General features: G+C 46.5%; 2 protein-coding genes across 3 annotated transcripts in view; both read left to right on the forward strand.

Moving 5' to 3' along the window:
* Nucleotides 1-27556, forward strand: part of rcbtb1 (regulator of chromosome condensation (RCC1) and BTB (POZ) domain containing protein 1) — a 96105-nt gene that overhangs the window by 223 nt on the left and 68326 nt on the right. Inside the window, exon 1 of one of the 2 annotated variants that reach the window (XM_086006414.1) lies at nucleotides 321-413. The exons of the other annotated variant lie outside the window; for it this stretch is intronic. The gene's annotated coding sequence lies outside the window, so the exon portion shown is untranslated. Of the gene's footprint in view, nucleotides 1-320; nucleotides 414-27556 lie in introns of those variants that run through there. 2 annotated transcript variants of the gene reach the window in all.
* ebpl (EBP like) lies at nucleotides 61-27025 on the forward strand. Its single transcript, XM_086006421.1, has 4 exons — nucleotides 61-413; nucleotides 6756-6825; nucleotides 22414-22552; nucleotides 24185-27025. The coding sequence occupies exons 1-4, from the start codon at nucleotides 243-245 to the stop codon at nucleotides 24423-24425; spliced, it is 621 nt and encodes a 206-aa protein (XP_085862547.1). The 5' UTR covers nucleotides 61-242; the 3' UTR covers nucleotides 24426-27025.

Below are 27556 nucleotides of genomic sequence, written 5' to 3' on the forward strand. Positions count from 1 at the left end.
AACAGCGGAGCCCACATCACGTGAATGAATTTTTTTTTAAATCATACTGATGGTGATTGCATCCACTGTTTCTGGCCAGGTTTGAAAGATGGCAGGAAGGGAGGAAGAGCTCAGTGATATTTGGAGCCGACTCCGCTGGTCCCGCCCTGGGGTGTCAGTCGTTGGGGGAGCTGGATGCGAGTGCCGGGAGCGATAGGCTGGCCGCTGGGGCGTGTGTGCACCAAGCGAGTAGAGGCGCAGGAATGGGCGAGGAGCAGCTGTTGAGCCGGGGAGCGCTGTGTTCGCTGCTGCTCTGCGCCGCTCAGGTGCCGCTGGCTTGGGCGTTGTCGTTGCGCTTCGGGCAGCGCCGCTCGCCGCTGGACCGGGCGGTCCTGGGCTGGCTCTTCTATGACCCCATCGTGCACTTGACCCTGGTAAGTTGCTGGTTACGAGGCGGCCACAGAGCCATTTTGTTGCATTAAACGGAGCCTTGAAGGTAATTGCTACTGGGATATTTTTAAACATTTATATCGAAATATATATCAGCAGTTTGCGAGAAAGACACAAATTCCACCGAACTGTGACCCTATTCAGAAAGAAAGAACCTGCATTTAATCCTCAACCAATATCTAAAAACAGTCCAAGCAATCATTGATCTCAAGGCAGAATGTCCACAGGGTTCTCTTAATCTCTGGCCTCAATAGGTCCCAAAATGCTTTACAGACAATGACGTACTTTTGAAGTGTAGTCACTGTTGTAATGTAAGTGGCAGCCAATTTGCTCACAGCAAGCTCCCACAAACAGCAATGTGATAATAACCAGATCATCTGTTTTTAGTGATATTGGTTAAGGGATAAATATTGTCCAGGACACTAGGAGAACACCCCGTTCTACTTGGGATCTTTTATGCTCACCCAAGAGGCTAGATGGGGCCTTGGTTTAATGTCTCATCCAAAAAATGGCACTGCTGACAGTGCAGCACTCCCTCAGCACTGCACTGGGAGTGTCAGCCTAGATTATGTGCTCAAGTATCTGGAGTGAGGTTTGAACCCACAACCTTCTGTCTCGGGTGAGAGTGCCACTGCTGATGGCTGGAATTTGTGCTGGGCTTCTCTGGCAGGAGATCAGCAGATCCCCACAAGAAACCATGTAAATAGCTAAACACATCTGTTTACACTGCCCTTGCCAAAGTTATGGCGGAGATTGGGAGAACTCTGTGGACATTGTGCCCTTAGATCATTGATTGCTTGGATTGTTTTTAGGTCTTGGTTGAGGATTAAATGTTGGCTAGGACTCCCCTGCTTTTCAAATAGTGCCTTGGGATTGCTTAGAACCATTGCTGGTCATCTTCCAGAACTCTATAGACTCTGGAACGGTACCCATGGATTGGAGAGTAGCTAATGTTACCCCACTATTCAAAAAAGGTGGTAGAGAAAAAGCGGGGAATTATAGACCGGTAAGCCTGACATCGGTAGTGGGGAAAATGCTAGAGTCCATTATAAAAGATGTAATAGCAGAGCACTTGGAAAGCAGTGACAGGATCGGACAAAGTCAACATGGATTTACAAAAGGTAAATCATGCTTCACTAATCTGAAATTTTTTGAGGATGTAACTGGTAAAGTAGATAAGGGAGAACCAGTGGATGTGGTGTATTTGGACTTTCAGAAGGCTTTTGATAAGGTCCCACATAAGAGATTAGCGTGCAAAATTAAGGCACATGGGATTGGGGGCAAGGTATTGACTTGGATAGAGAACTGGTTGGCGGACAGAAAGCAAAGAGTTGGAATAAACGGGTCGTTTTCCGAGTGGCAGGCAGTGACTAGTGGGGTACCGCAAGGATCGGTCCTCGGACCCCAGCTGTTCACAACATATATTAATGATCTGGACGAGGGAATTGGATGTAATATCTCCAAATTTGCAGACGACACAAAGCTGGGTGGGAGGGTAAGCTGTGAGGAGGATGTCGTGAAACTCCAGTACGCTTTGGACAGGTTGGGTGATTGGGCAGAAACATGGCAAATGCACTATAATGTGGATAAATGTGAGGTTATCCACTTTGGTGGCAAAAACAGGAAGGCAGATTATTATTTGAATGGCAATAGATTGAGAGAAGGGGAAGTGCAAAGAGACCTGGGTGTTATTGTGCACCAGTCGCTGAAGGTAAGCATGCAGGTGCAGCAGGCGGTTAAGAAGGCAAATGGTATGTTGGCCTTCGTAGCAAGAGGGTTCGAGTACAGGAACAAGGATGTCTTGCTACAGTTGTACAGGGCCTTGGTGAGACCGCACCTTGAGTATTGTGTGCAGTTTTGGTCACCTTACCTGAGGAAGGACGTTCTTGCCATGGAAGGAGTGCAGCGAAGATTCACCAGGCTGATACCTGGGATGGCAGGAATGACGTATGAGGAGAGATTGTGTCGATTGGGCTTATACTCACTGGAGTTTAGAAGATTGAGAGGGGATCTCATCGAAACCTATAAAATTCTGGCAGGTCTGGACAGACTAGATGCAGGAAGGATGTTTCTGATGGCCGGGGAGTCCAGAACCAGGGGTCATAGTCTAAGGATAAGGGGTAAGCCATTTAGGACTGAAATGAGGAGGAATTTCTTCACCCAGAGAGTGGTGAACCTGTGGAATTCTCTGCCACAGAGGGCGGTGGAGGCCAGTTCATTAAATATATTCAAGAAAGAGTTGGATATATTTCTTGAGACTAAAGGGATCAAGGGATATGGGGAGAAGGCAGGGACAGGGTACTGAAATTGGATGATCAGCCATGATCTCATTGAATGGCGGAGCAGGCTCGAGGGGCCGACTGGCCTACTCCTGCTCCTATCTTCTATGAATCTATGAAACCTGCCCTGGTTTAACATCTCATCTGTGAGACAACACCTCTGACAGTGCAGCATGCCCTCAGTCCTACACTGAAATGTCAGCCTAGGTTATGTGCCCAAGGCCTGGAGTGGGGCTTGAACCCATGACCTCCTAACTCAGGGCTTAGAGCGCTACCAACTGCGCCAAGAGCTCTAAGAACCAAAAACCTATCGCCAGCCTTGCAGGAGATTCTAATTTTCTGGAACCTTAATGCTCAAACCATTAGAAGTAATTGGATGTCGGTTTGCAGCTTAATTGTTTTCTTTGTATGTGAAATAGAGGTTGCCAACCTTCCTGGAGTCTCTAGGGATTAAAGATTTTTCTCCTGGACACTGCTGAGCGTAACCCCAGGAGAAAAATCATAGGAATTACAATAAAAATGTTTTTCCCCTCATTTTTGTTAGTTATAAAAATATTGGTGCAGGGGGGGAGCTAAATGGCTATTTGATTGGGCGGGGCAATTAGAGGCGGGAGGTCATGTGATGAAGCCTCCAGGAATACATCCAACCAGAGTTGGTGACCCTAATGGGGAACATTAAATGGTGACTGGTTTGGTTTTCAATCGTGAAGTAGCTGGGAGGAGGTATTGAGCCCTCTGGAGAAGCTGAATTCTCATCAGTAACCTGCAGTGTTCCAGCTAGATCAGGCTGTCCAAGTTCTTTGCCTTTGTGAGCCACGTAGGTGTTCAGTGGAGCTTCTGGGGCCAATGTTTAAATCCACTTCCTGTTGATTTACGTCCATCGCAGGTCGATGTTGCTAACAGATCTCTGCGTTCTGAGTTAGGATTAATCCACCATTAGGGTTACCGTGCTATGATTGGTCCTTGCCAAGATTACAACAACAACTTGCATTTATATAGCATCGGCCCAAGAAAGAAAAAAAGAAAGACTTGCATTTCTATAGCGCCTTTCACTACCTCAGGACGTCCCAAAGCGCTTTACAGCCAATGAAGAATTTTGAAGTGTAGTCACTGTTGTAATGTAAGAAACACAGCAGCCAATTTGCGCACAGCAAGCTCCCAGAAACAGCAATGTGATAATGACCAAATCATCTGTTTTTGTTATGTTGATTGAGGGATAAATATTGGCCAGGACACCGGGGATAACTCCCCTGCTCTTCTTCGAAACAGTGCCATGGGATCTTTTACGTCCACCTGAGAGAGCAGACGGGGCCTCGGTTTAACATCTCATCCGAAAGAGGGCACCTCCGACAGTGCAGCACTCCCTCAGCACTGCACTGGAGTGCCAGTCTAGATTTTTGTGCTCAAGTCTCTGGAGTGGGACTTGAGCCCACAACCTTCTGACTCGGAGGCAAGAGTGCTACCCACTGAGCCAAGGCACTTCACAGGGGCATAATCAGACAAAATTTGACACCGAGCCAAAGAAGGAGACGTTAGGACAGGTGACCAACAGCTTGGTCAAAGAGGTAGGTTTTAAGGAGCATCTTAAAGGTGGAAAGAGAGGTGGAGAGATTTAGAGAGGAAATTCCAGAGCTTAGGACCTAGACGGCTGAAGGCACAGCTGCCAATGGTAGGGTGAAAGAAGTCAGGGATACACAAGAGGCCAGAGTTGGAGGAATGCAGAGTTCCTGCAGGGTTGTAGGGCTGGAGGAGAATGCAGAGATAGGGAGGAGATTGAACATGAGGATGAGAACTTTAAAATTGAGGCATTGGTGGACTGGGAGCCAATGTAGGTCGGTGAGCACAGAACGCTGAATGGGACTTGGTGCAAGTTAGGATATGAGCAGCAGAGATTTGAATGAGCTTAAGTTTATGGAGGGACCACAAAATTCAAGCTGGACAAACAAGGAAATAATAACTAAGCAGTAATAGGGCTGAGCTGCCTGCATTTTGAAGGGTCAGGTTTCAAGGCTTCGAGGGCTGTATTTTGGACGTCCTGAGCTAGGTAGATTTCAGTGGTGTATTTTAAAATGATGCCTTTACACTTTTGGGTTCAGTTACTTTCCCCAACATTTGATAATTAATTGTTGCTTAAAACTATTAATACCAACTGAAATGGAAAGCATAAGGATGTTCGGGTGCGGTCACACCAAACTGGTAGCTACAATATAATTGCAGCCTAATTCTGTGGAGTGTGATATGCAGTCAGCAGACTTCAGTTATACTGTTAGCTGTGCATCACACTTGGGTCGCAGTAAGATCAGCCACAATGGAGCTCCCCACACGTGTAAAGTTGCATTCCTGAGGCAATTCATTTTTAATATTAGTAACCCACAGGCAGGAACATCTGTGCTTCTTGTCCTCAATGGACTACCTGGACAGTTTTAAAAATCCGACTGTGCTCCCGGCTGGAGTTATACTTCAGCCAGTGTAAACTCAAATGGCTCCTGGAGGGGGCCTTGCTCGGCTTGGTCGTAGTACACTCGGACATCAGATCAGGATCTGGTACCTGAGTTATACTTCCACTTTCATGTTGATGTGCACTCAATAACACTTTGCATCAATGTGAAAGCAGCAGTATAACTGCAATCTTAGTTTGGGATGCACCCAAACTGTTCTGCATTTAAGACATCGCTACATTATTTTATATATTTGGTTTTGTGTTTTACTGAATCGCAAGGAAACATGTGGAAATACTGCCTGATGGCAATTTTTTACAAAATATTGTAGGAATGTCTAATTCCTATCCAAAAGACTGAGGTCCACTCAGGCGATCAAATAAACGAGGTTTAATGAAAACTAACAGAGTTTAATGGATAACTACAGGAGAACATCGAATATTGGTCTAGTCAGTTCGGAGGCTCCACGAGGACTGCTTGGGCGGTCCCGTGGCTGACGTCATGACATCATCACGTTTTTTCCGCCGGTGGGGGATCACGTGATGAACGGCGTGACGGCATCGCGTTTACCCACGCTATTAAAGTGATCGCGCTCTGTACATGTAAACAGTGAAAACAAAGATACAGACTCAGGCTGTAGCTAACATATTATTAAAGGAAATTATATACAATTGATCGGAGTCCCTTAGTGGCTCCGCCACAATATATTAAAAATATATGGGTTGTGAATAAATTCAAACCCACAGGATTAAAAGTGAAATTAATAATCAACTAATTTAAAATAAGTTAGGTTAATAATATATGTCAAATAGAAATTAAATTAAGTGGTCTCTGCATTGAACACCAACTAAAGCTGTGAAAAAGCCTCCCAAAAGCAGGCCAGTGCACAATAATGGCTGCCACATGGTAGACCTTAGAACATTTGTAAGCAAAAGGATGTCACATGCTTACCAACACCAATGAGCTTGCTAGAAAGTGACACTCCGAACAGTCACAGAATCACCATTGACTAATAGGATTGCTAGTGTGACAGTAGCATTTGGAATGGTCATACAATACGAGTGGCGAATAAACTGACTCAAAAGCTTTTAATTAGATAATTAATAAAGGGATGTCCGACTCCTCTTTAGGGTTATATCGCATCATAATTATAGCAAATTGTTAATTTATGTTTTGGTACTATGTTGTGGTTTTTATCTGTTTAAGTCTTTTATTTTTCTGTATTTACAGTAAATTATTTTCAACTTCTGTTTCCATTGGTAACTCAGTATGGTTATAATGGTTTGGTGTATTTGAATGTGGGGCTAAGGAATGAGGTCTTAAATGCTTTGGTAGATGAAGAAGATTTTAAGTAAACAACATGTTAGAGAAGTATGTTTCGCAATTATCAGTTGACAGAGGTGCTAGTATAATTGTCAGGTCCAAGATAAATGATTCTGACACTACTTCCAGGAACTAGTGGAAGATATTCAAGGCCTTATCAAAGGTTGGATTCTAGCTATCCCACCTCTTGAGCAGGACAGAGTCACATGCCACAACGCCAAATGTAATGACAGGTCTAAAACTGCTCATGCAAACAGATAAAAGGAATGTTGTTTTTGTCTTGCAGGAAGGCCCATTTGTTTACATGTCCTTGGTGGGAACTGTGGCACAATCTGATAATATTCTTGCTTTCCTATGTAAGTTCTTAATACTTTGATAAATCTGACACACAACTTTGGTAATTACTGCTCATCACGAGCTTGGTCTCATCCTCCAGTCCAGGATAATCTAACCGTTAACTGACCGGTCTGCAGCCTTTGACACGGTTGACCACACCATCCTCCTCCAACGCCTCTTCTCTGTTGTCCAGCTGGGTGGAACTGCCCGCACCTGGTTCCATTCTTATCTATCCAGTCGTAGCCAGAGAATCACCTGCAATGCTTCTCTTCCCACTCCCACACCATTACCTCTGGAGTCCCCCAAGAATCTATCTTTGTCCCCCTCCTATTTCTCATCTACATGCTGCCTCTCGACAACATCCGAAAACACAGCGTCACTTTCCACATGTAAGCTGACGACACACATGACATCATCACTACCTCTCTCGACCCCTCCATGGTCTCTGATTTGTCAGATTGCTCCAGTACTGGATGAGCAGAAATTTCCACCAACTAAATATTGGGAAGAACAAAGCCATTGTCTTCGGTCCCCACCACAAACTCCATTCCCTAGTCACCGATTTCATCCCTCTCCCTGGCCACTGTCTGAGGCTGAACCAGACTGTTCGCAACCTTGGTGTCGAATTTGACCTCGAGATGAGCTTCCGACCACATATCCGTGACATCACTAAGACCGCCTATTTCCATCTCCGTAACATCGCACGACTCTGTCCCTGCCTCAGCTCACCTGCTGCTGAAACCCTCCTCCGTGGCTTGGTTGCCTCTAGACTTGACTATTCCAATGCTCTGATGGTTAGCCTCCCATCTTCCACCCTACATAAACATGAGCTCATCCAAAACTCTGCTGCCCGTATCCTAACTTGCACCAAGTCCTGTTCACCCATCACCCCTGTGCTCGCTGACCTACATTGGCTCCCGGTCCAGCAATACCTCAATTTTAAAATTCTCATCTTTGTTTTCAAATCCCTCCATGGCCTTGCCCCTCCCTATCTCTATAATCTCCTCCAGCCTTACAAGCCTTCGATCTCTGCGCTCCTCCAATTCGGGCCTCTTGTGCATCCCCGATTTTAATCCCTCCACCATTGGGGGGGCCGTGCCTTCAGCTGCCTAGGCCCTAAGTTCTGGAATTACCTCCCTAAACCTCTCTGCCTCTCTCCTCCTTTTAAGATGCTCCTTATAACCTACCTCTTTGTGCAAGCTTTTGGTAAGCTGTCCTAATATCTCCTTTAGTGGCTCGGTGTCAAATTTTGTTTGATAACGCTCCTGTGAAGCGCCTTGGGTGAGTTGTTTACATTTAATATGGATAATAATATCATCAGGTTTAGAATAGTTCTGGAAAAAGACAAGGTACAATCAACAACAACAACTTGTATTTATATAGCGCCTTTAATGTAGTAAAACATCCCAAGGTGCTTCCCAGGAACGTTATCAAACAAAATTTGACACCGAGCCACAGAAGAGATATCAGGGCAGATGACCCAAAGCTTGGTCACATCAAGCGTAAAAAATACTTAACTGGAGGAGGGCCAACTTCAGTGAGTTGAAAAGGGACCTGGCCAAGGTGGATTGGAATCAAAAATGAGTAGGAAAAACAGTAATTGAATAATGAGAAGCCTTCAGAAAGGAGATGGTTCAGGTACAGAATAGACTCATCCCCATGACGAGCAAAGGATGACTAAAGATGTATAGGTTAAAATGAGACAGAAAAATGAGGCTAATGACAATTGGAAGGTTCATACTACAGTACAGAAACAAGCTGAATATAGAAAGTACAGAGGAGATCTAAAAAAAGGAATGAGGGGCAAAGAGAGAGTATGAGAAGAGATTAGTGACTAACATAAAGGGAAGCCCAAAAATCTTTTATACACACATAAATAGTGAAAGGACAGTCAAAGGAAGGGTGGGACCGATTAAGGACCTGACGTTCCTGTGGAGACAGAGGGCATAGCTTTGCATCTGTCTTCACTAGAGAAGAGGATGCTGCCAATATAGCAATAAAAGGAGGAGGTAGTAGTGATATAGGATAGGATAAAAATAGATTAAGAGCTTGGCAGTCCTCAAAGTGGGAAAGTCACCCCGTCTGGATGGGATGCATCCTAGGTCACTGAGGGAGGTAAGGGTGGAAATTGCAGAGGCTCTGGCCACAATCTTCCAATCCGCTTTGGATGTGGGGGTGGTGCCAGAGGACTGGAGCATAGCAAATGTTACACCCCTGTTTTAAAAAAAGGGGAGAGGGATAAACCTGGCAACTACAGGCCAGTCAGCCTAACGTCAGTAGTGTAGAAACTTTGAGACAATAATCCAAGACAAAATTAATTGTCACTTGGATATATATGGGCTAATAAATGAAAGTCAGCATGGATTTGGTAAAGACAAATCATGTTGACTAACTTGGAGTTCTTTGATGAAGTAACGAAGAGGGTTGATGAGGGTAGTGTGGTTGATATTGTGTATATGGGCCTAGAAATTCAGTTGGTTGCGCCAGCAGTTAGCGCCTTAAGAGAAGTGAATTTTGGGCGCTATGCGTGTAGCGCCCGGGCGCAGCGCAGTTAGTGCCTCGCCCCAAATTAAGTTGACCCTTAGCGCCGGCGCAAAGTTTAGCGCCCGCCCGGCTGCGCGCGCAGAAAATGACGTCACATCCTCGTGCAACGCCCTTTGCGCGCCCCGATTCCAAACTTCAGTCGGACCGCCCCATTGTGCGGCTGGCGGCCAGAGCGTTTGTAAAATGGAACGCAACACAGCTGACGCGGGCCCCGGGGAGCGCAAATTAAAGGGCACGTACCCTGCAGTATAAAGGGCAGCCATTTTGCAGCAAACACTCTTGTGCAACGGATTTCTGGACACACAACAAGGAGGAGAGCTAACTGGTTTCGCGCAGCAATAGCTCAGGTATTTTTGGACTCGGGCCAAAGCGCTGCAAGTGCCCTGTTGGAAATTTGACTGTTTGCCAGCATTTGATGGGGGTTGCATGGGGTGCCAACGCGGAGTTTCAGCGCCATGTGCGTAGGGCTCGCAGACGCGGGGTCAGAGGGGCAGCCCTGGCTAGAGGCAGAGGGGGCAACAGGTGTCGGCAACATAGGCCTTACCCAGTCAGGGTATACCGCCAGCAGCGCTCCTACCTCACCATGAGTGGCGCGCGATGTGTAAGAAGGCTGAGATTCCGAAAGGAGGTGGTTGCAGAGATCTGCCACCTGCTTCGCAGAGATCTGCGTCCAAAGCTCCGGTGCAGGACGTCTCTGTCGGTGGAAGTGAAGGTGACGGTGGCATTGAACTTCTATGCCACCGGCTCCTTCCAATCCGCTGCTGGGGACATAGCTAACATATCCCAGTTCGGCGTGCATCGCTGCATCCGCCAGGTGACCGATGCCCTTTTCAGAAGGAGACGCCAATTCATCTCCTTCCCCATGGCCCTGGAGAGCCAGCATCAGCGTGCAGTGGGATTTGCAAGACTCGCGGCCTTCCCCTTGGTGCAGGGCGCCATTGACTGTACGCATGTGGCTTTGCGGGCACCTCTGGAGCATGGCGAGCAGTATCGCAACCGGAAGGGCTACCATTCTCTCAATGTGCAGCTGGTGTGTGACCACAAGCAGCGCATCCTGGCTGTCAATGCCCGCTTTCCAGGCAGCTGCCACGATGCCTTTATCCTGCGGCAGAGTACTGTGCATGACATGTTCGAGGCACAGCCTCCCCCAAGAGGATGGCTACTCGGGGACAAAGGCTATCCTTTGTGTACCTGGCCCATGACCCCACTCCGCGCGCCCAGGACCGCTGCTGAAGAGGCATACAACGACAGCCATCAAACGAGCAGAAACATCATCGAGCAAACTATTGGGGTCCTCAAGCAGCGGTTCCGCTGCCTTGATCGTTCCGGCGGATCTCTGCAGTATTCGCCACACCGGGTCTCCCAATTTGTCGTAGTTTGCTGCATGCTACACAACCTGGCTCTCCGCAGGATTCAGGCACTGCCACCTGACGTTGGACCACCACCTCAGGAGGAGGAGGAGTACGTTCCCAGGAGGGAGCGACAAGGTCCAAGGGCCGTCCGTCGCCAGCTTATTGAACGTAACTTCTAAGCCCCCTTTCAGGGAATGCCTTGTGGCCAAGAAGGAAGATGAATGCAGCCGCTCCGCAAGCCCTCAGCCGGCGAAGGCAACAAAGACTAACAAGAACAACCATGGACACTGTCTGAATAAAGATTAAAAAAATTTTGACAAAAATGAAACCCCTTCCCACATGAATCCCAAAAACAATCAACGGCCCCCACAAAAATTGCAACAAACGACTCACTCCCACAACCTGGGGAGGAGTAACTCCACATTTGAACAAACCAGGCCTCAACCTCGGCCTTAACGCAAAAAACATACCCATAAACAAAACAACCATGGCCAAAATAAAGATGTCCACCGCCATATAAAATGAAAGCTGGCCACACCCTCTACTTAGTGGCCCGCGAGGGCGAGACCTTGTCCAGCCTTTTGGCGCCCCTGCCCGGCCTGCTGCTCCTCCGCAAGCTCTGCCCAGTGGCTGCTGCGAGGCTGGGGGAAGGCGCCTGAGGGTCAGATGTCCTTCCGCCAGATGGCCTTGGGGGACGGGCTTTGGGCCTCGAGGGGCCGGCTGTTGATTGGCGCACATGTGCCTGCCCACCATCAGCTCCAGCCGCTTGCCGTTGACGCTCCACTGGGGGAGTGGCGGCGACGGATGGCGCAATGTGGGCAAGCTGGCGTATTGGAGGCGCTGGCTGGTGATGTCGCACGCTGGCACTCGCCCGGGCCCGCACTGCAGGATCCGCACCAATCAGCCGAAGGGCGGATCGCTGTGCTGCTGCAGCGCGGCGGGTGTCCTGGCGATGCCTGGCTGAGGCAGCGCGTGTGGCAGCAGTGAGTGCCCCTGTTGCCCTGGTCTGCGCCCGCATCACGGTGGCATAGTGGTTAGCACTGTTGACTCACAGCGCCAGAGACCCGGGTTCGAATCCGGCCTGGGGCGACTGTCTGTGTGGAGTTTGCACATTCTCCCCGTGTTTGCGTGGGTTTTCTCCGGGTGCTCCGGTTTCCTCCCACAGTCCAAAGATGTGCGGGTTAGGTTGATTGGCTATGATAAATTGACCCTTAGTGTTAGGGGGATTAAATACGTGGGGTTACAAGGATAGGGTGGGATATGTGTTGGTGTAGGGGTTACGGGGATCGGGTGGGATATGTGTCGGGCAGGCTCGATGGGCCGAAATGGCCTCTATCTGCACTGTGGGGTTTCTGTGATTCTGTGATCACATCCGCCACTGACTTGACGGCATCAGCCAGCGACTCCATCGCCGGAGGCATCCATTCCACTACCTCCATCATCATCCGGCCACTCTCGGCATTTGATGCCCCAAACTCCCGCACACTGGTCGCCAGCGACTCGATGGCCTCAGGCATCCGTCCCACCACCTGCATGAGCTCTGTGTGGCGGCGGTCCAAATCCTCGGCCATTTTGTCCAGCTGGCGCGCCTCCTCCGAGGTGAAGGTGGCCGGACTGGAGGCGGGACTCTCCCGCTGGGGAGCAGGGGTCCGAGCTAGGCGACCCTTGCCACGTTGCTGGCGCCGAATGTCCGCAGCAACTGCACTCCCCTCCGATCCTTCCCCCCCCCCCTCTGGGGGGAAGGCCGCGGCCCACCCGCAGCCCTCCTGGGTGGCTGGACGCCACTGGTCCCAGCAGCTGCACTCCCCTCCGAAAGTTGCTCCAGGCTCTCGTCCAGGGAAGACGTGTCCAACACTTCGCCCTCTGCTGCGGGACCTGAGTCCTCCCCTGATGGTCCGGGTTGCTCCTCCTCCTCCTCCTGTTCGGAGGGGCTGTCACTGGCAGCTTCAGGGAGCTCTTCGTCACCAGCTGAAAGCAGGAAGGCACAAGAGTAGCTTCAGAGTGAGGAGAGGGCGTCAGCGAGGGAGTCATGACTGGTGGCATTCAGCGCATTGGTGGCACAGTGGCAAAGGAGGTAGCTCGGATGCGCAAGTGCGACGAGAGAGGGCCAAAAGGCGAGGTCCTTACCATTGCCGGGCAGCGGAGGGTCGGCTTCTCCGCACGCTCTGGGCACAATCACCCGGCCTCCCATGAGGCCACTCACGCGCTCCTCCAGGGGAGTGAGCTTCTGGAACTTGGGGCGGCCTCCCCCGGTGATGTCGCGGCGCTTGCGATTATTCGCAACTTTAGCCTGCAAGAGAAAGGACGGGCTCTAAGTACGGTGTGTAGCCGTGACGTAGTGTGCACTGCCTCCCATGGTGGAATAGCTTGGCCAGAGTGTAGCCCTGATCTAGTGTGCACTGCCTCCCATGGTGGAATAGCTTGGCCAGTGTGTAAAGTGCAGAATGTGCAATTGATGCTCATGACTGTCCCAAAGCTGCTGGCTGAGGGCTGCCCATTAGGCCTTTCAGGTCCCTTTGCCCATCATGTCAGGTGTACATGCAAGAATGAGGAGGAGAGTGGAAAGGGTACTCACCCTGACAATCCTGGTCAGGTCATTGTATTTCTTCCGACATTGCACCTTCTCCCTGGGGGCATCGCCGTAGGACGACACCCTGGTGGCGATCTCCCTCCAGGCTTTGGTGTAGACGCGGTGGGTGGGATTCCTGCCAGTGTCTGGGAACAAGATCCTGCGCCTCTTCTCCAATGCTGTCAGCATGATATCCAGATCACGCTCTTGAGAAGCGCAGGGCACGCTCACGGGCCTTCTCATGCGTTGCCATGGCTCCTTGGGCTCAGCAGCAGTGTTGAGGCCTAGTTTGAAAGCTGCAGTGTGCAGGGCGTGGCAGCAGACCAAATCGTCCCTTCCCCCTTTAAGAGCTGGCCGGCGCCACGGGGTCTGCTGTCAATCAAAACATGACCGCACCCGCGCTGCGCCCCGCCTCGGCGCTATCCCTCTGCACCGCCGGCTTAGCGCCTAAAGATAGTCGTGTAACGCCTCTTTTAGCGCTCCAGCAACCTCTTAGGGCGAAGCGACTGAATTTCAGCGAAGGGGGCGCAACTTTGGGGCGGGCGCTAAAGTCGGGCGGGCGCTAACGTTAGCGCCCCAAAACTGGCAAAACTGAATTTCTAGGCCATGGTCTTTTAAAAGATTTTTGACAAAGTGCTACATCTTAGACTTGTTAGCAAAATTAAAACCCATGGGATTAAAGGGACAGTGGCAGCATGGATACAAAATTGGCTAAGGGACAGAATGCAAAGAGTAGTGGTGAACGGTTGTTTTTCAGACTGGAGGGAGGTCTATAGTGGTGTTCCCCAGGGGTTGGTATTAGGATCGCTGCTCTTTTTGATATATATTAATGACCTGGACTTGGGTATACAGGAATAATTTCAAAGTCTGCAGATGACACGAAACTCAGATGAGGAAACAATGAGGAGGATAGCAACAGACTTCAGAAGGACATAGAAAAATGGTGAAAAGGGCAGACACATGGCAGATGAAATTTAACGCAGAGAAGTGTGAAGTGATGCATTTTGGTAGGAAGAATGAGGCGAGGTAATATAAACTAAATGGTACAATATTAAAAGGGGGTGCAGGAACAGAGAGACCTGGGGGGTGTATGTACACAAATCTTTGAAGGTGGCAGGACAAGTTGAGAAGGCTGTTAAAAAAGCATATGGGACCCTTGGCTTTATTATTAGAGGAATAGAGTACAAAAGCAAGGAAGTTATGCTAAACCTTTATAAAACACTGAGTATTGTGTTCAATTCTGGGCACCGCACTTTAGGAAGGATGTCAAGGTCTTGGAGAGGATGCAGAGGAGACTTACGAGAATAGTACCAGGGATGAGGGACTTCAGTTATGTGGAGAAACTAGAGAAGTTGGGGTTGTTCTCCTTGGAGCAGAGAAGATTAAGAGGAGATTTGATATAGGTGTTCAGAATAATGAATTGTTTTGATAGAGTAAATAAGGAGAAACTGTTTCCAGTGGCAGCTGGGTCGGTAACCAGGGGACACAGATTTAAGAACATAAGAACAAAAGAAATAAGAGCAGGAGTAGGCCATACGGCCCCTCGAGCCTGCTCCGCCATTCAATAAGATCATGGCTGATCATCGACCTCAACTCCACTTTCCCGCCTGATCTCCATATCCCTTGATTCCCCTGGAGTCCAAAAATTTATCTATCTCAGCCTTGAATATACTCAAAGACTCAGCATCCACAGCCCTCTGGGGCAGAGAATTCCAAAGATTCACAACCCTCTGAGTGAAGAAATTCCTCCTCATCTCGGTCTTAAATGGCCGACCCCTTATCCTGAGACTATGCCCCCTAGCTCTAGACACTCCAGCCAGGGGAAACAACCTCTCGGCATCTACCCTGTCAATCCCCTTCAGAATCTTTTATGTTTCAATGAGATCACCTCTCATTCTTCTGAACTCCAGAGAGTATAGGCCCATTCTACACAATCTGCCATCATAGGACAGCCCTCTCATCCCAGGAATCAATCTAGTGAACCTTTGTTGCACCGCCTCCAAGGCAAGCATATCCTTTCTTAGATAAGGAGACCAAAACTGTGCACAGTACTCCAGGTGTGGTCTCACCAAGGCCCTGTACAATTGTACTCTTATACTCCAACCCCCTTGCAATAAAGGCCAACATGCCATTTGCCTTCCTTATTGCTTGCTGTACCTGCATGCTAGCTTTCTGTGTTTCTTGCACGAGAACACCAACATTTGAAAGTTTCTCACCATTTAAAAAATATTCAGTTTTCTATTCTTCTTACTCACATTTCCCTACATTATACTCCATCTGCCACCTTACTGTCCACTCACTTAGTCTATCTATATCCCTTTGCAGACTCCTTGTGTTCTCTTCGCAGCTTACTGTCCCACCTCGCTTTGTATCATCAGCAAACTTGGATACATTACACTCAGTCCCTTCATCTAGGTCATTAATATAGATTGTAAATAGCTGAGGCCCCGATACTGATCCTTGTGGCACCCCACTAGTTACAGCCTGCCAACCTGAAAAAGATCCGTTTATCCCTACTCTCTGTTTTCTGTCCGTTAACCAATCCTCTATCCATGCTAATCTATTACCCCCAACCCCATGAGCCCTAATCTTGTGTAATAACCTTTTATGTGGCACCTTATCGAATGCCTTTTGGAAATCCAAATATACTACATCCACCAGTTCCCCTTTATCTACCCTGCTAGTTACATCCTCAAAAAACTCTAATAATTTTGTCAAACACGATTTCCCTTTCATAAAACCATGTTTGTGGTGTATGTGCCTTTAAGAGCCCCTGTGTACTGTAATGCCGGTAGTGGCCACTCGGGCTATATAAGCCTGTATAGTGTCTTGTATCTTTTAGTTCACCTCCAGACTTTGTTCAGTAAACACCTGTTAAACCAACTCCTGCATTCCGTGTCTCCATTAACACACGGATACAACAGTGGCGACGAATTGGAAATGGACTTACCTGCAATTCGGCAGCACCTCAAGGAGATCGATTCCTCAGACGAAGGTCGAAGAAAAAAAAAAGAAAAAACTGTGGTTTCACCAGCTAGCCAGGCTGGTACTGCAATAATCCTTCCTGGGCGGCGGGCTGGGGCTCGATCGGCTGGCTCTGCAGCGGGGCCGAGCAGCGAAGGCGGAGGCAAACCGAGACGGAGGGTGGAGCACTGGGGAGACGGCCAGCGCTGCAAAGCAGGTCAGCGTTCGGACCAAGCAGAGGGAGGGAAAAGTCCCAGAGAGTCCGGCGGGAACGAGTCTCCAACTATTAAAAATATCTGTATAAATAAAAACCGCGGAGAACAGCAACGGGAAAGCGGAGGAGGCGCCATTTTTTCTCGGCCGGGAAGAAAGGAAAGCGCGGGAGGCGCCATTTTTTTTCAGGATGCCTAAGACTGGCAATATTACTGCTTTCAATAGTGATGTAGAGGGTTGGACCACATATGTGGAAAGAGTGGAGGTATATTGCACAGCGAATGAAATAGAGGATGATAAAAAGGCATCGGTACTTCTAAATCTAATGGGCGCAAGGACATACGGGCTGTTACGAAACTTAATCACTCCAGCCAAACCGATGGACAAGAATTTTAAAGAGATTGTTGATACCCTACAGGAGCACTTAAACCCAACACCGCTGCTGATAGCGGAATGATTCAAATTCTTCAGGAGGAATCAGCACAAGAATGAAAGTAACGCTGATTACCTCACCGAATTACGAAAGCTGTCAAAGCACTGCCAATTCGGGGCAGGACTGGCAGATTCTCTTCGAGACAAATTCGTCTGCGGTCTCCTAAGTGAAGGAACACAGAAAAGGCTACTTTCTGAGAAAGATTTAACACTGGACAAAGCTTTCAGTGTGGCTGTATCATACGAAGCAGCAGCAAGAGGAGCTGCAGAGATACAGCAAAAGCCACAGGACTTCGGCACCCATGAAATGATACAGGGTTTCGAGAGATGTTATCGCTGCGGCAGATCCACCCATGACCAGAGGGACTGCTGGTTCAAGGACAAAGCATGCAGGCAATGCGGAAAGATGGGACACATTGCACGTGTATGCCGATCTGGAAACAAAAAATCCACTGACAGAAAAAAAAATCAATAAGGAAAAGTACAGAAAGGTACAAATGATGACGGACAGTAGCTCCGAAGACCAGAAGAGCGATAGCGACTCCGGAAACAAGAGACTAAGCTGTCTCAAATTACATAATGTAATTGCTAAAGAAGATTACCAGACCATTTGGGTTACCCTCACAATAGCGGGGTCCCCAGTTAAAATGGAGCTAGATACAGGATCAGCTCTGACCGTCGTAAGTCGACAGGATTACGAGCGGCTATTTCCGCATATACCTTTGAAAGACACATCCATTATCTTGAAAACATATACGGGGCAGAAAGTATACCCCAGAGGGAAAATAAGGGTGCCTGTTGTATACAACAGCAAGGAAACACAGAAGTTGTATTTATACGTTCTGCAAGATGGTGGTCCACCGCTGTTGGGACGTGAATGGATCAGGAAGATACGTTTAGACTGGCACTCCATTCAGGCACTGACGGTGACCAGTAAGAAAAAAAATGATGATGTCATACCTGAACGATTAAAAGACATCTTGGCCAACGCCAAGGGAGTGTTTCAACAGGAACTAGGAACCTTGAAAGGCGTCACCACCTCAATAAAAGTGGAAGATGCGGCAATTCCCAAGTTTTTTTAAGGCAAGGCCGGTGCCATACGCAATTCGTCCAGCAGTCGAGGCAGAGCTGGAGAATTTGGAAAAGGCAGGCGTGTTATCCAAGATAGATTGGAGCGAGTGGGCAACACCCATCGTCCCGGTCATGAAGAAAACGTTGAATAATGATAAATCTGTAGAACAGAGAAAAATTCGCATCTGTGGGGACTTCAAGGTGACTGTAAACCCGGTCCTTCACACGGTACAGTATCCTCTTCCGAGGATAGAAGATATTTTCGCCTCGCTATCCGGAGGGAAACGTTTCACCAAAATTGACTTGGCACAGGCATATCTACAGATGGAGGTTGAGGAGGCCTCTAAAAAGTATCTCACGATAAACACACACAAAGGCCTGTACCAGTACAATCGACTGGTTTTCGGAGTAGCATCAGCTCCAGCTATCTGGCAAAGAGCTATGGAGCAAGTCCTGCAAGGGATTCCGGGGACTCCATGCTACCTAGACGACATCCTTGTAACAGGAGAAAACGACAACGAGCACCTTGCCAATTTGGAGCAGGTGCTCACTAGACTGAGAGAACGGGGCCTACGAGCAAATCGCCCCAAGTGCGAATTTTTCCAGAAACAAATATATTGTGGCCACATAATTAACGAAGAAGGGTTGCATAAGTCACCTGAAAAAACTGAAGCGGTCATAACAGCCCCAGCACCTGAAAATGTCTCTCAATTAAGGTCGTTCCTGGGATAGATAAATTACTGTCAAAATTTTTACCGAACTTGTCAACTGTTCTGCACCCTCTTAACGAACTGCTACAAACAGGAGTAAATTGGAAATGTAGCGAAGACTGTAAACGTGCCTTCCATAAATGCAAAGGCTTGATCACGTCCAAGGAAGTTTTGGCTCATTACAACCCATCACTGCCAATCAGACTGGTGTGCGATGCATCCCCTTACGGCGTAGGAGCGGTATTATCGCATAGATTCCCTGATGGCTCGGAGCGGCCGATAGCTTTTGCGTCACGCTCATTGAACTCAGCTGAGCGTAACTATGCCCAGATCGACACGGAAGCACTCAGCCTGGTATGGGGAGTGAAGAAATTCAACCATTACCTACACGGACAAAAATTTACCTTGTTGACTGACCATCAACCCCTCGTCTCCATATTCAACCCTAAAAAGGGCGTTCCCATTATGACAGCGCGAAGGCTACAGAGGTGGTCCCTTTTCCTAGGGGCACACCAATATGACATAGAATACAAAGGATCAAAACAGCATGGAAATGCTGACGGTTTATCGCATCTACCGTTGCCAACGGTAGAAGAGGCACCTACAGTGGACCCAGTGGAGATGTTCCACTCAACCATAGTGGAATGTCTACCAGTAACAAATTCTACCATTGAAAAGGAAATGAGAAATGACCCGACTCTCTCACGAGTCTACGATTTAACGGTGAAGGGATGGCCAGCACATGGCGAACCACTGTTGCCAGCATTCTCGCAAAGAAGAGAACAGCTGTCAGTGTGCCGAGGAACCTTGATGTGTGGATCCAGAGTGGTGATTCCACCCAAACTCCAGGATAAAGTGCTAAAGGAGCTTCACGAGGGGCATCTGGGTGGAGTGAAAATGAAGAACCTAGCCAGAGCGTTTGTGTGGTGGCCAGGTATCGATGGAGACATCGAAGAAATGATCAAGGGCTGTCTAGGATGCCCGAAGGTCCAAAACGCCCCACCACAAGCCCCTCTACATCCATGGGAGTGGCCCTCATCTCCATGGCAAAGGGTACACATCGACTTTGCTGGTCCATTTATGGACTCAATGTTCTTAATCGCGGTTGATGCACACTCCAAGTGGCTGGAGGTAATAAAGATGTCCTCCACCACCACGGAAAAAAACATCACATTATGAAGGACCATATTTGCCAGGAATGGGCTGCCGGAACAGATCTGTTCTGATAATGGACCGCAATTTGTGTCCGAAGAATTCAGGAAGTTCTTAAAAAAACAATGGGGTTAAGCACTACACGTCCGCCCCATACCATCCCGCCACCAATGGATTGGCTGAAAGGTTTGTCCAGACCTTCAAGAAGGCCATGGGTAATGAAGACATAAATCTACAGCATAAGGTAGATAACTTCTTGTTTGCATACAGGAATGCAACACGTGGTTACAAACCAAACTCCCGTCATGATGTTTTTCAACAGAAGACTAAGATGCCAGCTGGATTTGATCAAGCCAAACATCAGAAGGGACGTAGAGAACCAGCAATTTCAAGGCATGAATGAAAGGCCAACTAGAACCTTCCAGATAGGTCAACAAGTTTTGGCCTGGGACTACCGTACCGAGAAATGGCAGCCTGAAACTATTTGCACACGACTAGGACCGCTGATGTATACCGTGGACATTGGAGAAAGCATAATAAGGCGCCATGCTGACCAGATCATCGAGTCATCCGAAAAGGGACAACCTACACCACAACTCTATACGCCTAATGATGAAGCAGAGATACCCATAGTATCTACCTCCGATCCGGTGATACTGGAACCAGATGAACCCGACACTGGCATTCAAGCCGAATCGACCTTGCCAAAAGAACCTACTACACCACCGAAAACTACTACACCACCGAGGCATTATCCGGACCGAGTCAGGAAGCCTCCAGAGAGACTGACTTATAATTGATTAACTGCAGCAAATGTGTAGATTATTGTTCTTGTAAACATGTTAATTAATGATTACTTAAAATGTTATGTACTGGTTGTCTAAAAGGGGAGGAATTTTGTATGTGCCTTTAAGAGCCCCTGTGTACTGTAATGCCGGTTGTGGCCACTCGGGCTATATAAGCCTGTATAGTGTCTTGTATCTTTTAGTTCACCTCCAGACTTTGTTCAGTAAACACCCGTTAAACCAACTCCTGCATTCCGTGTCTCCATTAACACATGGATACAACAATGTTGACTGTGCCTAATCATGTTATGATTTTCTAAGTGCCCTGATACCACTTCCTTAACTATCTATATCCCTTTGCAGACTCTTTGTGTTCTCCTCGCAGCTTACTGTCCCACCTAGCTTTGTATCATACTTAATTTAAAGTGATAGGCGACATGAGGAAACTTATTTTTACACAGCAAGTTGCTGTGATCTGGACTGCATTGCCTGAAAGGGTGGTGGAAACAGATTCAATAGTAACATTCAAAAGGGAATTGAGTAAGTGCTTGAAGGAAAAATAATACAGGGTTATTGGGAAAGAGTGGGATTAATTAGATAGCTCTACCAGAGAGCTGGCACAGGCACGATGGGTCAAATGGCAGCCTTCTGTGCTGCATCATACTATGATTCTATGAATACTTGGACGTTTTATGTATCAGTTCATGGTTTCATGTGATATCACCACAAAGTAGAGGAAAGTTAGTTTCACAAAGCTAAATTAACTGTGGAATAGTTCCAGAAAGCAACAACTCAACAGTCTCAATCCAATGCTGCGGTCAGCTGGTTCTGTATTCAGCTACTGTAGCTATCCTTAATCCAGGTCTCTGAGAAACGATGGCCATTTGATGCTCTGAATGAGAGGAGGGTAGATCGATGCTGCTAAAGCTAGTTTCACTTGCCACTGTTTATCCCCACATTTAATGTTGGGCTTCAGAGTGGTGTAAAGCAGAGTGAGACAACTGTTCGTGCATAATAAAACATAGTGTGTTTCGAGCGAGATTGTGTTACTGCTGTGTCAATACAATTATTAATGCAAATAAGGTTCATGAGCGCCTTGGTACGAAAATGTTTTTATTCAGTGTAGGGAATTGGATTCTACCTCATTTGCTTGCCCTCCGTATAGCATATGTTCACTGTCAAATTGGGAAGGGGGGTGGGGCGGGTAGGGGGGCGTGCTGCGGAGAGAGGACTTTAAAAATGAACGTGTTCTGGGATGCAGGTGCCTGTGGCACAGTATCACTGAAACCTGGATGCACTATAAGTAGTCGTGCTTAGTTTGTGTTGTTGCCCCTGCTTTCATTCTCTTGCCCATTGTTGGGTTTCAACACCTAACTTCAATTTTCAGGACTTGATTTTCCAATTTGCTTGAAGAATACACCAAAGGTAGTCCATTTTTACTTGGCTTTACCCAAGTATCATATTTACAGAACACAAACTGTGGCCCGTGCTACCCCCAACTCGTCTGCTCGAAACATGACTCCTGTCCCACACTACATGGTTGACTCTTAATGCCCTCAGGGCAACTGGGGATGGGCAATAAATACTTTGGTGTTTGTCATCTCATGGATTAATTAAGCTGGATATAATTATTCCTAAATGTATATTGTGCAGCTTATGTGTTTCCCACTAATATATTAAACCATTGTCTCTATCCAGTAATAAGTCTTGTTGTATTTCACTAATACTGAATGTGTTTGTGCATGCACAGATCTATGCAAATATAATTCCATGGGGTGGATTCCACTTCCTTAGTTTAATGTCTACATGTTTCCAGGGCAAGAGTATGGGAAAGCAGATGCGAGATGGCTTTATTCAGATCCCACTATTGTATCATTAGAAATCCTGACTGTGGTGCTGGATGGGTTTTTAGCACTGGTTCTCATATATGCCATTGTGAAAGATAAATACTACAGGTAAGAAGATTGGAATATTGTTCATTGAGAAATTTCCAAGCTGTAAAAAGCTCGATGGAATAATACAGCAAAATCTGCATTAATTTGCTTCTATCTGCACTGTACATTAGTATCAGAAGGAAACATTCCATTGGGGAGGAATCCAGTGTAAAGTACTTTATCCCTAGATCTCCCACAGATTGTTTTTATTTCAGTCCTCTTCCCTTTATCACTCCTTCTGTGAAAGTATTGACTTATTCTGGGCCATGGTTCTGAGGGTGCTGGCCTCTCTGATTCTTTGCCCACTTAACTGCTCTTCTAGACTGCAAATGTTGGAAGGCCGTTCGACCGTGGGGTGGGGGAATCGTGTGAGACAACATCCACGTGCAGTTTTCAGCAGAGCTCATTGGGTAGTGAACAAGAGTGTTGAACACCAAAGCCGATTGCATCGGCCCCTATCACCGCCCTACTGAGGTCAGTGAATTCAGCACTGACCAGGGATCGAACCTGGACTGTCCTGATCTGTATGGCTCAGTACCCCACTGAGAAGTGTACTTACCAACTGAGCCAATGGGAGAGCTCTGACTGATTCTCCACATTCCCTACCTCTCCACCCTGACTCCCAGGAACACTGAGAGGAATTGCAGCATCCATACCTCTGTCCTTAGTGCAAATTATATAAATGAACGTCTACCTGAGAAGAATCTGTTGGTGAATGACTGATGGCAGAACAACACTCCATGAGAGCAGATGCCAAGTCTTTCAACAACCAAAAGAGAAAGAGCATTTTTGTCATTCTCGATAACAGTTGTCTCTGGCTACATGCCACTCTGCCAGTTACTACACAAAACAAATTGTGACTCACAAACTGTACATTGGAATGAAAACACTGAATTTCTAGCTGATACCCTCCATGTGGATTATCAAGGAAAGTATCAGCAGATGCTGTGACGTGCTGTCCGTGCGATTATTCTTCTAAAAGAAAATGTGTTGAAAAATTAATCTGTAAGAGACCTAAATGGTCAAGTACCAAAGTCTGACATCAGTCTCACTAAATGATTTTCCGCTCAATAGATACTGGATGTCTGTAGGTTTAACTGTTTTGGAACATTGAGCAACATTTCTGTTTTCGCCTGGTGCTGGCTGAAAAATGACGGCAAACTAGAAATGCCACTTTCTGAAAAGTCATTTTTTTTAAGGTTGATGGATAAGTTGGCAATCAGAAAATGCTGGAAACAGTCAACAGGTCGAGCAGCATCTGTGGGGAGAGAAACAGAGTAAACGTTTCAGGTCGATGACCCTTCATCAGAACTGGAAAACGTTGGAGATGTAACAGATTTTAAGCAAATTCAGAGCCATGGAAAAGGAGGCAGGAAAAGAAAAAGGGAGGGGTCTGTGTGACAGGCTGGAGATCACAGACCTTTGCAATTGTTCTTTCCCCACCCCTATTTTCCCTGGCCCTACACTTGCTTAAAAGCTGTTCATCTCTGAGCATCATCGACCTGAAATGTTAACTCTCGCTCTCCATAGATGCTGCATGACCTGCTGAGCATTTCCTGTTTCCATTTCAGATTTCCAGTATCCGCAGTATGTTTCTTTTTGTTTGTCAGCGGTTTGGCCAATAACACGTTGCATCCTGTTCTCCGATTTCAGGCACTTTGTGCAGATTACGCTGTGTGTTTGTGAGCTCTATGGCGGCTGGATGACCTTCTGCCCCGACTGGCTCATTGGGAGCCGCAACTTGAACACCAGCAACTGGCTTTATCTCTGGGTCTATTTGGCTTTCTTTAATACAGTCTGGGTGGTTGTACCGGGGCTGCTGCTGTGGCAGTCTTGGCTAGGCCTCAAGGGAATGCACCAAAAGAAAATCAAGGCAGTGAAAAAATCAAAATAAATAATATCGCTCTCAATTCATCCAAAAGGGAAATGGATCCTTTTGAAGTTTTGTGTTTTAGAAAGGTTTGCAGAATTCCATCAAAAATATTTAATTTTTTATTTGACATCCAGTTCATATTTAGCTTTTTCAGTAGGTTAAAAGGTTCAATTATTTTCCATCCACAAGCAATATTTTCTCTTTTTATTGATAATACAAAATATTAGGTGTTTTCAGAGAAAGTTGTACAGTTATTGTCAAATGTTAAGAATTTGCATTTATACATCGTTTTTCACAACCTCAGGGCATCCCAAAGTGCTTTACAGCCAATGGAGTACTTTTGAAGTGTAGTCACTGTTGTAAGGTAGGAAATAGTGGCAGCCAATTTGGGCACAGCAAGCTCCCACAAACAGCAATGTGATAACGACCAGATAATCTGTTTTGGTGGTGTTGGTTGAGGGATAACTCTATGACTCTATAAATATTGGTCAGGACACCAGGAAAAAACTCCCCTGCTCTTCGAAATAGTGCCATGGAATATTTTATGTCAGCCGTGGCTCATTCGTAGCACTTGCGCCTGAGTCAGAAGGATGTCCCGCTCCAAAAACTTGAGGCCGTAATCTAGGCCCGCATGCATAACAATGCACTTTTCTAATTTAAACATAATTTGCCAGTCACGGGTCCAATCTCCCAGCGCATCTAGATCTGATTGTAGTAATTGTGCATCTTCTACAAACGTAATACTTGAGTAAATGATAAACTACCACTGAGACATGCATCAACTTGGCTCAGTAATAATGTTCTCCCCTCTGAGTCAGAACATAAGAACATAAGAAATAGGAGCAGGAGTAGACCATTTGGCCCTTCGAGCCTGTTCCGCCATTCAATAAGATCATGGCTGATCTTCTACCTCATTGCCACTTTCCTGAACTATCCCCATATCCCTTGATTCCCTTAATATTCAAAAATCTATCGATCTCTGTCTTGAATATACTCAACAACTGAGCCTCCACAGCCCTCTGGGGTAGAGAAGTTTGTAAATTCAAGCCGCATTCCATAATTTGAGCATATAATCCAGGCTTGACACTTCAGTGCAGTACTGAGGGAGAGGTGCCGTCTTTTGGATGAGGCTTTAAAGTGAGGACCTGTTATCTGGTCAGGTGGACAGAAAAAACCCATGGCACTTTTTCAAAGAGTTTTCATTGTGTGCAGGCCAAGATTAATCCCTCAAGCAACACCCCCAACGAGAGATTCATTTGCTGCACACAAATTAGTTGCAGTGTTTGCCCACATAACAGTGACTATACGTCAAAACTAATGTATTGGGTGTGAAACATTTTGGGAATCTTTAGGGTGTGAAAGACGTTCTATAAATGCAAGTTTTTTTTTGCTTAAAACTTTTTTTTCCACACGATGCATAATGATAAAAGGAGTTGATGTGTATCATTAGCTGAATCCTGAGTGTTCTCTCTCCCCCCTGCTCCCCCCCCATAAAACTTTGTTGAGCTGTCTGTATGTGATGCAAGCAACAGCGGGTGCAGTCTGTGTGGATGGTGCACGTCAGTACATGGAGAAGATGAAGTGCTCCCTGTGCCAAGTGGCAAGTGTTGGAGTACCGTCTTGGCTAGACCCCAAGGGAACAGCAGCATGCCATTGCTGATCTTTCTACATTGTTTTAACTTTAATTATCCTTTTGGAAGTAATCTTTTGGGTGGTTATTTATTGCTTTAATCCTAAAATCACAAGGCTTAGTCATGGATCCGAAAACGTTCATTTCAACATTTTTGGATTGGTGGAGGTTGCTTTAGTGGGTTTTATTGGTTTAAATTTTAAACAGAAAGCCTTTATATTGTCATTTCCTTTTATGTATTATGTTAAATGTTCGTGCTGCACCTGGATCTCTAGCAGGCCTGCTAACTTGAAAGACTGAGCGTGTTATGACTACATATTCAAGGTTTGTAGTTTGACCCCATTTAGAGGGCACCACAAAGGGAACTGGTTCACTGTTGGATCTGGTCACTCAACTTGTACAGTCCTGTTGGGGTAGCAAAGGTTCTGATTGTACTATTACTATTACAATTTCTTATAAGTTTTTGATTTTTTTAAACCTTTTTATGAGGCACTTTGTGCCTCCCTTACTGGACTTCTGTTGCACATCAAAGAAAATATTTAATTGCTTTAGCTACTGTTTAAACATCCTTAATGATTATTGGAATTGTCCCACAAGTCCACTACTTTTTATAAAGTGTGATGAGTTTGTCAAGGTGGAGTTTTCTTCCCCTCCCATTTTGATTCTTTGTTTTGTTGATAGTTGTGATGTGGTACACTGACAGCCAGAGCAGTCCAACTCACTTAATGTGATAGCAACTAGTGAAGAATTGATGATTGATGTGATCTTTGCAAATCTATTCAATGATGCTCAGTATGTCTTCTTTGTATAATCTTGTGTATAATGCTAAATTCCTTGAATAGCAATAGATGCAACGTTTTTAATTTAGCACATCAGTAATGTTTAACCGAATACACAGTTTGAATTTGTTGACTTGTTTGAATACATTAATCTACCTTCAAAATGTAAAAAATCATTTGTCTATTAAAGTTTCTTTAATCTGTTTAAATAATTGTTGATTAAGTCAAATTGAGAACCGATTTTAAGGTACTGTAATGCCACATAATTAGTTGCTGTAGTTCACCTGACCAATGTGGATCAAATAGACATTCATGAACATAATATTGATGCGAAGAACATATCTGACTACCTCTCTTTTTTAGGAGCATGTAACAATCTAAATTTATGTTTCAAAGCTAAGCAAAGGTTCTTTTATTGTTGAAAAATACAGGCCTCTGGAATCAACTGTTCATCTGTAACCTTGCAAGTTATGGAGTTAAGTTCATCAACTACAAAAAGTCCCAATTTTTCCTTCATATTTCAATAATTAGGAATGTTATTAGAAGTTTGTCAAAGGGGAACGTGGTAATCTATAAAGTACTGAAAGTAAGTGTGCACCAGATATTGGGCCGTATTTTGCAACCCCTATGGGTGCGTATGAGGTACACAGGCGCCCGTAGGGGCCGCGCAAGTTCCGGGTTTAGGCATGCGAAGCGCATGCGCTAAAACCCGGAACTTGCGATCTGTCTTCTTGACAGATCCT

This window comes from Somniosus microcephalus, chromosome 14 (assembly GCF_052327205.1).
Source record: "Somniosus microcephalus isolate GS21.2 chromosome 14, FLI_Smic_1.0, whole genome shotgun sequence".
Taxonomy (NCBI): domain Eukaryota; kingdom Metazoa; phylum Chordata; class Chondrichthyes; order Squaliformes; family Somniosidae; genus Somniosus; species Somniosus microcephalus.